Source organism: Euprymna scolopes, chromosome 24, assembly GCF_053919585.1.
Source record: "Euprymna scolopes isolate OS-2025 chromosome 24, ASM5391958v1, whole genome shotgun sequence".
Lineage (NCBI taxonomy): Eukaryota > Metazoa > Mollusca > Cephalopoda > Sepiida > Sepiolidae > Euprymna > Euprymna scolopes.
Genome location: NC_136505.1, coordinates 94,014,224 through 94,029,602, shown reverse-complemented (window position 1 = coordinate 94,029,602; position 15,379 = coordinate 94,014,224). Strand labels below are relative to the sequence as shown.

Below are 15,379 nucleotides of genomic sequence, written 5' to 3'. Positions count from 1 at the left end.
TGAATTATGTTCCTTGGTTGTTAATGATCCAAATCTAAGCAGAAAATTACGAACAGGACATTTCACCATTTAAAATGATTTTTTTGTTCCAAAAAAAAAAAAAATACTTGAATTCATAAATTTTGGTGTTTTCTTTTTCTAAAAACTGAACACATAAGTACCTAATAAAATTATATGCCATTTTATTTATATTTTTATGAACAGTTTTTAATATTAGGGTTAACCTAGACAAGCACCCCCCCAAAATTAAATACAAAATAAAATCCACAACTTTGTAAACAAATCAGCCATTTTGTTAATAGTTTAAAAAAAAAAATTGACTTTTCACAAATTTGAAAGTAATTTTAAAACTTCAATTTACAATTAGCCAAAACGAGTTCAAACTTTATTTTTGTTTTCTTAAACAACTGCCAAATTTAGGTAACCCAAGAGTTCAGCATCCTTTGTGTCTGTACAACCACATTTTAGGTTGGTACATAATCACTTAATCATTGTGTCTGAATCATCACTTATCACCATTGCTTTGCTTAAACAGCAATGTTTTATCAACATGCAAAATTCAGATTTTTCCATTGATTTGAAACATTTGAAACAATAACTTAAATAACTAATTTTTAAATTGATAATCTGGTTAAGCTCAAATTTTAACATGTCATTTGAAGGTTAGTACTTTTTAAAAATTATTTTCGCTAGTGGCACCATCTATATGTCAGACCCGGGATTTATTGAGTGATGTGTTTAAATAAGATTTTTTCTTTGTTTATTGTTTTTTTTTTTCTTGTTTTTTTTTTTTTTTTTTTTTTTTTTTTTTAATTAATTTGCAGCCGATCATAATTTAAAAAAAAAATGAAAACTAAATAAATTTTAGTAAAAATCAAAACTTTTATAATGCCATGAAAAATTCATTTTACTTTATATTTTATTTGTTTTTATTTACAATATGATTTTTTTTTTTTTTTTTTTTTAATCCGCTTCCAGTATCTGGATAGAATAGGCCAACTTTTCTTCGGTCTTCCACCACCAAAACACGCATCCCATGGGATTTTTGGTGAGTTTACCACATTTTCTATTTTTAGTACAAATCAAATGATTTTAAACTGGACTTTGTTTTATAAAAATAAATTGTTTTTTAATCTTTGTGATTTAAAAATAAAAGCTGAAAATATTCAAGGTAAATTATAATGGGGTTTTTAAAGCAAAATTTACTTATTATGGTAAAACATAAAGCTTTCCTTCTACTGTGGTTATGGATGTATATCCTTATGCATATGGATGTAGTGACACAACGTAATTGTCTCCCTTGATTTAAATAAGCAGGACATATTCGGATTTGTCAGAATTCAACAAATATAAGATTTGCAATTCTGAATTTTTGTATTGTTTTGACTGTTCGAACAATTCTCATCTTATGTGTTATTAACACAACGTTTCAGTCGTTGAAACCTACAGCCTTCATGAGGTGTAAAATCCATGTTTTTCAATTTAGACTTCAATTTAGACAATTTCAAAATAGACTTCGTGGCTTAGTGGGGGATGCCCTTTTCTCTTCCCTGCAGCCTCTCTCCCACAGAAGAGACGTTGCGAGCCTGTCTTTGTTTTATCGTTATTTCCATCGCAAATGCTTGTCTGAGCTCTAATCTCTGGTCCCCTCTCGACAATCTTTCATGAAAAACATCCGTCTAGCTGAAACTACTGTCATTAATTTTCCTCACTCTTTATCTGTGCCTAAATCCAAACATAGATTCCATGAACATAGCTTCTGTCTCAGAAGTGCACGACTGTGGAAATCTCTTACGTTTGCCTGTTTCCCACCTGACTACAACTTGGATGTCTTCAAGTCCAATATAAACATTCCTGACAAACCGCTCTATTAAGTAAGATACCCTATCAAATATCCAATACTAATGATTACTACAATACTATCTCATTGATTACTGTACACGCAGTAACCCTTAACCCCGAGTTGCTTCTGGGCCTTGATAAGTTGTGACCTCCATGTAAAAAAAAAAAAAAAAATTGGTTGAAAAAAATAAAAAATTGGTTAAAAAAAAAAAAAAATTGGCCCATGGGTTTGAGAGTGTGTCCGTAAATTAAAAAAAGGTCAATTTTCAGAGGTCACTAGAGTACTTTTTTAGACTTTTCTATGATTCAATTCTTAACTGAATTCTTTTGTTGATTAATATTGAAAAAATATTTGACAAAACTGCGGATAGACATCCCACATGTGTTTTGGTTTTTTTTTTTTTTTTTTTTTTAAACAGTGCAAGGAAGGCGACTCTAAGAAAAAAAAATTTTGTGACCAGTAGGAGCATTTAATTCCTGTAAAGATATTTAATTTGAAATTTGATAAATAGCTTTTGTTATATATTGATTTAAAAATTAATTCAATATGTGTAAGGAAAATGATCTGTTTCAAAATAGTGCTTGTATGGGAAGAACTTAATTCTACATATTGTTGTAAATTTAAAACAAAACTGGAGTCGAATCAACATCAGGTGCAGCTTGAAATCTCCGTTTTTATCAAAGGAAACAAGGAAAGGATATAAACTTACACTAGATTGTATTTCGGACATTGAAACTTATCACGGTAGCGGCATGTCTGTTGTGAGTGGACATTATTTTTGCTGTTTATTTAGAATTACACTTCATACAAAAACAAAATCTACAGAAAAATCTTTGTATATACTCATCACAGAATGAAGATGTCATGTTCCAAAAATCACAAATTGATCAAGTATTTCTTTCCTTTATATTACTTTTATTTATTTTTTTAACTATTAAAATCTTTTTTTATGATTTTAACGGATTATAAAGATAAATTGTAGTCATTAGAAGGCTCGATAGTTTGAATTGACATATCTCATTATTTATAGTAAAAAAAAAAATGGCTGATCTAAAAATAGTGCTTCACTTTGTAATAAAATTTGATTTTCTTGGTAAATGAAAAAAAAACCCTACATTTTTGGAATATGACATCTTTGTTTTGTGACAAATATGTACATGAAAGATTTGTTTGTATTATTCTAAATAAGCACTTTACTTTGTAATGAAAGAATCACATCTTCTGTTCCGGGTGTTTGCTTATGGGTAACTTTCTTGAAAGAATATATAGTATGGGGATTATTCTTGCGTATAAGCCTTGCCCCCCAAATGTGAAGATGAGCACTTGGTTACAAAAGCAAACATTTAAGGGTCAGTTTTTTTTTTTTTTTTTTCTACTTCAATATTTTGATAAAATTCCAGTAAACTTATTGAAGCTAATTCATACACTGTGAATCTTCCCATTTTCAATTTTAATAATGCCCTTTGATCCCTCTCTCTGGTGTCACTTGGTTTGTTAATTTAGAAAAAAACTAGCCAACATTTTTATTTTATGACTTTTTTGTTTTCTTTTTAATTGTAAGCGCTTAATTTTTTTTCATGTCTGCAAAGAAAAAAAATGACATTAGTAAACAGCATTTAGGAATATAACCGGGGATTCCGTACTACACCACCTCTCCACACCCGGGCAACGCCAGACACCTCTTTCATGTTATGGGTTTGAGCCTGCCTACCTGCCTACTACGACTTTTTTTTTTTTTTAACATCGCTTTCCACCCGGGCTGCCTATTGTTGCTTTGATCCTCCCTCCGCTACTACCACTTTTTTTTTTGGGGGGGGGGGTCCTTACCACACCACCTACACACATCCGGGCAACGTCGGGCACTCCTGCTAGTATAATAGAAATATATAGAAAAACTTGCCAAAAACTTTGCATCTAATTCTATCCTATGCGATGAAGGCCATCAACTCTCTGCTTCCGGGCCTTGATAAGTGATGACAACCATGTAAAAAAAAAAAAAAAAATAGGGCAGTAGAATTACACGTGAATAAAACCAAACCTTAATTTACGTACTGCTTAAAAAATAGTTGCATGAATTAAGCATTCGAATAGCTGACTTTAGGTCTTTCATATGTATTATATGTCTTTAGGTCTTTCGTATGTATTATATGTCTTTAGGTCTTTCATATGTATTATATGTCTTTAGGTCTTTCATATGTATTATATGTCTTTAGGTCTTTCATATGTATTATATGTCTTTAGGTCTTGCATATGTATTATATATCTTTAGGTCTTTCGTATGTATTATATGTCTTTAGGTCTTGCATATGTATTATATGTCTTTAGGTCTTTCATATGTATTATGTCTTTAGGTCTTTCATATGTATTATATGTCTTTAGGTCTTGCATATGTATTATATGTCTTTAGGTCTTGCATATGTATTATATGTCTTTAGGTCTTGCATATGTATTATATGTCTTTAGGTCTTTCATATGTATTATATGTCTTTAGGTCTTTCATATGTATTATGTCTTTAGGTCTTTCATATGTATTATATGTCTTTAGGTCTTTCGTATGTATTATATGTCTTTAGGTCTTTCATATGTATTATATGTCTTTAGGTCTTTCGTATGTATTATATGTCTTTAGGTCTTTCATATGTATTAAATGTCTTTAGGTCTTTCATATGTATTAAATGTCTTTAGGTCTTTCATATGTATTATATGTCTTTAGGTCTTTCATATGTATTAAATGTCTTTAGGTCTTTCATATGTATTATATGTCTTTAGGCCTTTCATATGTATTAAATGTCTTTAGGTCTTTCATATGTATTAAATGTCTTTAGGTCTTTCATATGTATTATATGTCTTTAGGCCTTTCATATGTATTAAATGTCTTTAGGTCTTTCATATGTATTAAATGTCTTTAGGCCTTTCATATGTATTATATGTCTTTAGGTCTTTCATATGTATTATATGTCTTTAGGTCTTTCATATGTATTATATGTCTTTAGGTCTTTCATATGTATTAAATGTCTTTAGGTCTTTCATATGTATTAAATGTCTTTAGGTCTTTCATATGTATTATATGTCTTTAGGCCTTTCATATGTATTAAATGTCTTTAGGTCTTTCATATGTATTAAATGTCTTTAGGTCTTTCATATGTATTAAATGTCTTTAGGTCTTTCATATGTATTATATGTCTTTAGGTCTTTCATATGTATTATATGTCTTTAGGTCTTTCATATGTATTATGTCTTTAGGTCTTTCATATGTATTAAATGTCTTTAGGTCTTTCATATGTATTATATGTCTTTAGGCCTTTCATATGTATTAAATGTCTTTAGGTCTTTCATATGTATTAAATGTCTTTAGGTCTTTCATATGTATTATATGTCTTTAGGTCTTTCATATGTATTATATGTCTTTAGGTCTTTCATATGTATTATATGTCTTTAGGTCTTTCATATGTATTATATGTCTTTAGGTCTTTCATATGTATTATATGTCTTTAGGTCTTTCATATGTATTATATGTCTTTAGGTCTTTCATATGTATTATATGTCTTTAGGTCTTTCATATGTATTATATGTCTTTAGGTCTTTCATATTTATTATATGTCTTTAGGCCTTTCATATGTATTAAATGTCTTTAGGTCTTTCATATGTATTAAATGTCTTTAGGCCTTTCATATGTATTATATGTCTTTAGGTCTTTCATATGTATTAAATGTCTTTAGGTCTTTCATATGTATTATATGTCTTTAGGTCTTTCATATGTATTAAATGTCTTTAGGTCTTTCATATGTATTATATGTCTTTAGGCCTTTCATATGTATTAAATGTCTTTAGGTCTTTCATATGTATTAAATGTCTTTAGGTCTTTCATATGTATTATATGTCTTTAGGTCTTTCATATGTATTATATGTCTTTAGGTCTTTCATATGTATTATATGTCTTTAGGTCTTTCATATGTATTAAATGTCTTTAGGTCTTTCATATGTATTAAATGTCTTTAGGTCTTTCATATGTATTATATGTCTTTAGGCCTTTCATATGTATTAAATGTCTTTAGGTCTTTCATATGTATTAAATGTCTTTAGGCCTTTCATATGTATTATATGTCTTTAGGTCTTTCATATGTATTATATGTCTTTAGGTCTTTCATATGTATTATATGTCTTTAGGTCTTTCATATGTATTATATGTCTTTAGGTCTTTCATATGTATTATGTCTTTAGGTCTTTCATATGTATTATGTCTTTAGGTCTTTCATATGTATTATATGTCTTTAGGTCTTGCATATGTATTATATGTCTTTAGGTCTTGCATATGTATTATATGTCTTTAGGTCTTTCATATGTATTATATGTCTTTAGGTCTTTCATATGTATTATGTCTTTAGGTCTTTCATATGTATTATGTCTTTAGGTCTTTCATATGTATTATGTCTTTAGGTCTTTCATATGTATTATATGTCTTTAGGTCTTTCATATGTATTATGTCTTTAGGTCTTTCATATGTATTATATGTCTTTAGGTCTTTCATATGTATTATGTCTTTAGGTCTTTCATATGTATTATGTCTTTAGGTCTTTCATATGTATTATATGTCTTTAGGTCTTTCATATGTATTATGTCTTTAGGTCTTTCATATGTATTATATGTCTTTAGGTCTTTCATATGTATTATGTCTTTAGGTCTTTCATATGTATTATATGTCTTTAGGTCTTTCATATGTATTATATGTCTTTAGGTCTTGCATATGTATTATATGTCTTTAGGTCCTGCATATGTATTATATGTCTTTAGGTCTTGCATATGTATTATATGTCTTTAGGTCTTGCATATGTATTATATGTCTTTAGGTCTTGCATATGTATTATATGTCTTTAGGTCTTGCATATGTATTATATGTCTTTAGGTCTTGCATATGTATTATATGTCTTTAGGTCTTGCATATGTATTATATGTCTTTAGGTCTTGCATATGTATTATATGTCTTTAGGTCTTGCATATGTATTATATGTCTTTAGGTCTTGCATATGTATTATATGTCTTTAGGTCTTGCATATGTATTATATGTCTTTAGGTCTTTCATATGTATTATATAGCATATTTCCAATTTCAATTATTGATTTAAATAACAATAATCCACTTATATGCTAACATCAGTGATAAGTAAACACTTTTACATTCATTAAATAGATTTAAAATTTAGCGTTATAATATGTATTTTCAATTTTTTTTTTTTTTTTTTTAAATTTATACGTTAATGTGTGACTCGCTTAATTTAGGTGTGATAAATGAAAAATTTTGTTTGGCTTTTTTCCCGTTTGTGGCTTTTTCCCTGTTTGTGACCCCCCCCCCCCGTGTGACTTTGCCCCTTGTTTGTGACCCCCTCCCTTTTTGACTTCTCCCCCCTCCCCCTTTTGTGTCTGTTTTCCCCCGTTTGTGACTCTTCTGTTTTTTTTTTTTTATTCTTGTAGGCAATCTTCTTCAAAGTTTATTTAGTGGTGATGATTCTGACATCGACTCTGCCATGGGCAGCAGTGGACTTGAAGTCACTACAGAGGAACTGGATTGATCAGCCCAAACCCTCTGATCTACATCGCAATATACTTATGACCTTATCGTTTTTTTTCAACCTCCTTCCACTGACCCTCTTCTAGTTAATTGAAGGGGGCTGACGGATTCTCAGAAATTGTAAGGTTCTCTGGATTTTTTTGTCAATCAAGAATGGATTCCTGACAAAAAGACATCTCCACTTTTTTCTTTAAAAATAAAAAAAATAAAAAAAGGAAATATTTTTTTTTCTATATACAAATAGTGGTACACAATTTTAAAATTGTCCTCTCATACACATCCACACACTTATTTATTTAGTTAATTTTTTTGTCTCCATAAATTAAACATAGCTTATTCAGGAATATGATATTCTATTTTCAACTTTCAAAAAAAAAACTATGAAATATTCAAATGTGTAAAATTTGCACGCGAGTTGAATAGCATTAATGCAAACTACTCGGTTGTGTATTGACATGCAATTTTTTTATTTTTTTTTATTTCTGAACTATGCTGTTTTCTTTTTTATATTTTTATTTTAATTTTTTCAAAAAATATATTCTCTTTTAATCAAGGAAGTAACTCTTTGGATGAATAGTCACCACCTCTTTCCTCTTTTTTTTAAAATGGTAGCCATTGGAAAATGATTCCGACCCAGACAAAGTATTTTCTGGAAGAGATTAAATCGAATTGTATTTTGTTCTTCTAAACATGCTGAGGTGAGCATACAAGAAAAAAATTAGCAGACCAGGATTAAATATGGATTTTTGTAAGAAAAAAAAAATCTGTTGATAGCAAAGCGACAATAAAGAGATTTTATTTAATAGATTAGAAGAGTCCTTATTCCTATTGTTTCTTGGATGGATTATCTCCCACTATATAATAAGGACCAAGGTGTATTTATTTGTATATAAATAAATATATATACATCCTGTTGCACACAAGTTAGTTAAAAAAAAAAAAAAAAAAAAAAATTAGTGACAAACAAAACTATTTCAAGTGATCACAGAAAGAGAGAAAGTGAATAGACCCCACACTCCTCCCAAAAAGACTACCGTCTGAAATGAATTCGGAAAGAAGTCCTACACTTTATTTCCATAATGAGACCCTCTCCCTATTGATTGATGTTTTTTCTTTTATTTAAAAATTTTTTTCTTATCTTAAACTGGAAAGTTCAAGCTGTTTTTGTTCGTTTAACTGCACTGATTGAGACGTTTTCATACGAATATTAGTGTGAACACTGGTGATATATAATTGTTTTTATCTGTCATTTGGTGGAAGGTGTATACTTGTAGCAGCAATAAAATAACAATCGAATTTGAAACGAACCAATAACTCAATTTTGCTATAGATCAAAACTTACTGCATAAGCCTCGATATGGTGCATGCTATAAAATGCTAGCAAGGATTGCTATAAAATGATTACGAATTCTCGATCTTTCACGTTTGTGTATTGGTGGCTATTTGTGTAAAAAAAAAAAAAACATGGGTGCTTGTGCATTATAAGTGGATTTTTAAAATATTGAAAAAATGCATTTGAAATAAAAACACTATTACATGTCACGTCGGAATAAGTAAGAAAATTTTTTTTTTAATTACGAAAAAAAACATGATCAAGTAAAAGATTTAAACTTTTTTTTTTAATAAAAAAAAAAAAAATCTCCATCTGCCATTTTCTAATTTGAAATGGTGGAATGTAATTGAAAGCAAGGGAGATAAATCTGTTTTTCATATGGAAGAGAGGAAATTTTTTTGGGGCATTATAAGAAACTTTTTAAGAAAAATGCAAATAAAGATAATGGTAATTAATAACAAAAATGCTATACAACAACAAAAAAAAAATACATATTGGCCGGTCAAGAATTGAAATTATTTGGCGAAATTTTTAGCAATTTATAAAATACGATAAAATAGTATTATTCAGTAAATTTTATTTTGCTGCTCGTGCAATTTAGCAAAGATATAAAAAAATGAAGATAAAGAAAAATCACTCTATGTGCCTTTTATGGAATGATGTTCTCATAAAAAAATCACTTAATTTGATCAAGTTTTTTTTTTTTTTCTTTTTTACAGAAGAAAATCAAATTTTAGTGAGACCAATAACGATGCAGTCATCTTAGCAATTTCCAACTGCTAGAAGTGCGTGCGTGCGTGCGCCAGGGGAGATAACTCCGTCTAATTTTTGAATTTTGTCAGAATGCATGTGAAGTTCTAATTCTTTTATTAATAACTTATTAAACGATTTTTTGAAAGAAATAAAAAAAAAACCCCAAAAAAACAAAAAGATTGCCTGGAATTATTTAAATCTGTAAAAATAATCTCGTCAGATTTGAGTAAACTTCAAAAAAATAGTTATCTCCCCTGGCATACCTCTACTTGTAGTTGGAAATTGCCAAGGTGACTCTGCCGTGATCGGTTTCACTAAAATTTTATTTTCCTCTGTAAAAAAAAAAAAAAAAAAAAAAAAAAAAAAATCAAGTGAAGTGATTTTTTTGAGCACTCTGTTCCATAACGGACACACACACACACACACATTTTTTTTAATCTTCGTTTTTAATGTGTTTTCTAAACTGTACAAGCACTTTTAGTTTTACTTATTATTTTTCGTAATATTTGAAATTTTTACTGATTTTTGACATGACATAAATATCTAAGTGTTTTTACTCCGAATGCATTATTTTATTTTTTAAAATTATTATAAATACATAAACGCCAAACTGTCTAATGAGTTTGTGTTAAAGTTATTCAACTAACATGCAATACTTAAATAATTAAACCATTTAATTTTATTCAAATTATTCTGTTGTATTTTTCTTTGAAAAATTATTGGATGAAAATAGTTATTGAATATTTCTTTTTCTTTCTAATATTTAATTTACAAAGAAAACTTTTTTTCCTCACCCATTTAGCTCATTTGGGAGGCAATTTTTTCAGAAAAATAAATTGATTTAGCGTTTAATTAAATTTCAAATTCAAAATTTTGATATTAACAAAAAAAAAAAAAATACTTTTTGGGTAAGAAAGTTACAATGAAAGCTGTAGAACATAGTTCATTTGTTTTAGGTTTTTGAGCCTTGACCTCTGGGAAAATTGTGGAAATATTTACGAGCAAGATGAGAACATTCCAGTCGCTCGTTCTTTCATTCTGTATCCATTAATCTGGATTGTTTACCTTCCCCGCTTTTTTTTTGTTTTTTTTTTCATTTAAAAAAATTTTTTATTTGTTTTTTTTTGCTTTTACTTTTTTTATGATTTTTAAGATCTCAAAAGCACTATGTTGGGTTGTATCATGTCTAGAAATCGATGACAGTAGATGTTTCTTTCTTTCTTTTTATAGTTCTTTTCTTTCCATTTTCTATTCTTTCTTGCTCTTTTTTTTTGTCTTGTATTCTTTCTCTTTCTTTCTCATTTTATTTTTCTTTCTCCCTCTCTTCCTCTGTTTTCCTTTGTTTCGTTTTCTTTCTCTCTGATTCGTTTTCTTTCTCTCTGATTCATTTTCTTTCTCTCTGATTCGTTTTCTTTCTCTCTGATTCGTTTTCTTTCTCTCTGATTCGTTTTCTTTCTCTCTGATTCGTTTTCTTTCTCTCTGATTCGTTTTCTTTCTCTCTGATTCGTTTTCTTTCTCTCTGATTCGTTTTCTTTCTCTCTGATTCGTTTTCTTTCTCTCTGATTCGTTTTCTTTCTCTCTGATTCGTTTTCTTTCTCTCTGATTCGTTTTCTTTCTCTCTGATTCGTTTTCTTTCTCTTTCCGATTCGTTTTCTTTCTCTTTCCGATTCGTTTTCTTTCTCTCTGATTCGTTTTCTTTCTCTCTGATTCGTTTTCTTTCTCTCTGATTCGTTTTCTTTCTCTCTGATTCGTTTTCTTTCTCTCTGATTCGTTTTCTTTCTCTCTGATTCGTTTTCTTTCTCTCTGATTCGTTTTCTTTCTCTCTGATTCGTTTTCTTTCTCTCTGATTCGTTTTCTTTCTCTCTGATTCGTTTTCTTTCTCTCTGATTCGTTTTCTTTCTCTCTGATTCGTTTTCTTTCTCTCTGATTCGTTTTCTTTTTCTCTGATTCGTTTTCTTTCTCTCTGATTCGTTTTCTTTCTCTTTCCGATTCGTTTTCTTTCTCTTTCCGATTCGTTTTCTTTCTCTTTCCGATTCGTTTTCTTTCTCTCTGATTCGTTTTCTTTCTCTATGATTCGTTTTCTTTCTCTCTGATTCGTTTTCTTTCTCTCTGATTCGTTTTCTTTCTCTCTGATTCGTTTTCTTTCTCTCTGATTCGTTTTCTTTCTCTCTGATTCGTTTTCTTTCTCTCTGATTCGTTTTCTTTCTCTCTGATTCGTTTTCTTTCTCTCTGATTCGTTTTCTTTCTCTCTGATTCGTTTTCTTTCTCTTTCCGATTCGTTTTCTTTCTCTTTCCGATTCGTTTTCTTTCTCTTTCCGATTCGTTTTCTTTCTCTTTCCGATTCGTTTTCTTTCTCTTTCCGATTCGTTTTCTTTCTCTTTCCGATTCGTTTTCTTTCTCTTTCCGATTCGTTTTCTTTCTCTTTCCGATTCGTTTTCTTTCTCTTTCCGATTCGTTTTCTTTCTCTTTCCGATTCGTTTTCTTTCTCTTTCCGATTCGTTTTCTTTCTCTCTCCGATTCGTTTTCTTTTTCTCTGCGTCTTTTTCTTTCTTTCTTTTTTTTTTTTTTTTTTACCAACTTTGGAAGGAAACATGAAAATCTTACATTGTTTATCCGCCTGACTTTTTCAATCCACTTACAAAATTTTATGGTTTATCTGAATTGGATCTGAGGTTTGATGGGGCTTTTTAAACAGTTGATGTTATGTTTCATCATTTTAAAAAAAAACATTTAAGTCTGAAATAAATAAAAACATTCGGAAATTACTTTTTTAAAGGGGGTGGAAATTATTTTTATTACATATATTATCTAAAGAATTGTTTTTATAGTTGAGACCTTATAATTTTTTTTTTTTTTTAAATAAATCCTCAAAATTTTCTTTACATCATCACCCCCAACTCTCTGTTCTCCTTTTCCCACCCAGTTTTCTTTGAATGTAGAAATATCTGAATATTATTTAAAAAAAAAAATTGTATTTTTAAACCCTTATCCCCTTCTTTCCCCCAATTTTTTTTTTTTCTTTATATTAAAAAAAAAAAATGAAATTAAAAAAATAAAAATACTACAAATATTTCTTTTCTGAAAATAAAGTTTTTTTTTCTTTGGGTCATTCACAAGTTTATTTTAATTTATTTGTTTATTTTTTAATTTTTCGGGTTTACTATACACATAGATTCGAAAAAGTTGTAAAAAAAATCAAATATATAACAAATGTTATCAAAGGCAAGATAAGTTACTCTTCTACCTATCTGCAAAAGCTTTTAGTGTTTTTTACTCACTTTAAAACGTGAAATCTTTTGAAAATCATACTGTGTTTATCAATATATTTGAAAAAGAAAACTGGCAGCGTGCTTGCTATTGAATACAGTAAGTTTGTGAAAATGAGTTCAAACTAAATAATTATACAAAATACTGTTAGGCGGAAATATAATCAATGAATTTCTATGTCACGGTAACATATATTGAGTGAGTTTCTGACCGTATTTTGTATAAATATTTAGTTTGAACTCATTTTCACAAACTTACCGTATTCAATGTATATGTGTATAGTAACACAACCCCATTTTTTTTCTTTTTTACTAAAAAAAACAAAAACAAAAAAAACTCCTATTCCTCATTTCCCCACTTTTTGCGTTATGATCCATAACAGTCGAGCTATGGAGTAATCAAGATGTTTCAGGAGAATACTTGATTCTTTGTCCAGAATTCCCTCTACATTAAAAAACAAAAACTAAAAAAAACAAAAAACATCTGTATGATGTATCTGTGACAAAACTATCATATTCCGAAAATCACATAAATTGATCAAGTAGCTTATTTTTATAAAGAAAATCCTTTCAAAATGATTAATGGGTATTTGTAGGCATTACAACCGTAATCTTGCAAGTTTGAATTATGCTGAGTTATCCCCCCCCCCCTATTTTTATTTTTTTCCCTAATCCTGGCGAAAACAGCTGCTCTTCAGTTGCTCATGATATTTGATTTTCTTATTTAAAAATAAAACTACTTGATCAATTTACATGAATTTTGGAATATATTTTTGTTTCGTAACAGCTATGTACATCATACTGATTTTTATTGTTTTAATATATAAGAAATTCTGGACAAGAACTGAACTTTTGGAATCTACTCTGGAAACCATGTAAGCACTGAAGAAGTCTTTGAAGATATGTTAATGAGCATCTGCTGGGAATGCAAAGATTGGACAGCAACTCCAAGATTATCCGCTAAGAAACAATGCAAGAGAAAGATCACAGAGCGCCTGTTTTAAAAAAAAAAAAAAAAAAAAAGAAAAGTGAACAGACATTGCCGAGTGGATTTGCATAACTCAACGTGCATGCATTTGGTATAGTGATCCTGGTGACAATTTCAGTAGCCATCTGACATGCTTCTACATTAATTATTCCATTAATTAAATCAATAACACAATTTTAGATAAATGATTTATTTGCTATGATCATCCAGTAAGCAACAAGGTCAAAAAGAGGAGAGAAGAGTCGATTATTTTTAAGCACATGACTTAATTATCATGGGTTACGAGACAAATTGATTCTGCTGGGAATGGCAGAAAATAAAATGATGCAACAAACTGATTTAAAAAAAAAAAAGAAAGTTTGTCAAGATTTATGGCAAAAATGACCCTGAAACATGAATGAGGTGTCCTATTCTCAAAACAGTTAAAAATGATTTGTCGAACAACAAACACCTGTAAAATCTCACTGTTAAACAATATAAATTTTATTAAAATTGGCTATAGATATAACTAAAAGGAAGAAAAATAAAAGATAATCAAGTTACCGGATATGGGACTTATTCTATTAGCCACTGAGCAAAATTTGTCGTATAAACAAAAGATCCATGAAAATTTACTTGCCAACAAGAGAGTAAAAAAAAGATGAATGAACTCAATTATACGCTCATATATATATATATATATATATATATATATATATATTACAATAGAAAAATGCGAGCATGAAAAGTAAAGGACTAGTTGTTAAAACTGAAAAGGATAAGATATTCTAGTAAAAAAATATAAATTTTTAACTTAAAATATTGCAGCATTAAGAATTGATTATATAATGTAATAAATTGAATTTTAAAAAGAAATTCTTAATGCTGCAATATTTTAAGTTATAAATTTGTATTTTTTACTATCTTGTCCTTTTCTTTTCTTGTTTTAACAACTAGTCCTTTACTTTCCCATGTTTAAGCTTAACCATATTACTTTTCATGCTCGCATTTTTCTATTGTAATCCATGATTTTTCAGACTTCCAGTAAATTCACTTGTTCTTTGTTTAATTTCAGTCTTATTTTTTGCCCCCATAAACATAACAGAAGTTTCGCCATGTTGGATATCCTGCTCCCCAGTCAAGAAGAGGCAAAAAGATTGGCTAGGTCCGACCTCAGAGCCAGAAATATTCGGCTCCAGCCAGAATATTTGAACAAAAGAATCGCCTCAGTCTCAGTCCTAAATGTCCCGTGCTACATGACCGGAATGGAACTCGGTGCCATATGAGCCAGTACGACAATGTGGAAGTGATCGTCCCGTCCCGCAGTCAACGCAACGTGATGATCGGGGATTACAGAGTCCAAATGGTCCTGGACAAGATCGAATTTGACACCCTTCCGGCCATGCTCAAGTTTGGGGACTGGACCATGACACTGATCGTGCAGGGGAGAAGGCCGCACTGTCAGCAGATGGGACACATGGTAAAGGGCTGTCCCACAAAACAACCAGCCAGAGCCCCTGGAAAAGCAGCACCGACCAAGACTCCAGCAGAAGTCCAAGCTCCAACATAATTCACAGCCCTAGCCGCAGTAAATGCCGGTCCAGTAGCAGAAGCAGGTTGGGTGACGGTCACTAAGAAAGGCAGATCCAACA

At 29.8% G+C, this 15,379-nt stretch overlaps 1 protein-coding gene across 1 annotated transcript in view; it reads left to right on the top strand.

Annotated features, from left to right (window-relative positions):
• The window catches only part of LOC145246851 (Golgi to ER traffic protein 4 homolog), a 61,712-nt gene extending 53,541 nt beyond the window's left edge, over positions 1 to 8,171 (top strand). The window contains exons 8-9 of the mRNA XM_080108698.1: positions 979 to 1,048; positions 7,312 to 8,171. Of these exons, the coding sequence (XP_079964824.1) occupies positions 979 to 1,048; positions 7,312 to 7,409 (168 nt within the window). The 3' untranslated portion in view covers positions 7,410 to 8,171. The remainder of the gene's footprint in view (positions 1 to 978; positions 1,049 to 7,311) is intronic.
• The last annotated feature ends 7,208 nt before the right edge of the window (positions 8,172 to 15,379 follow it).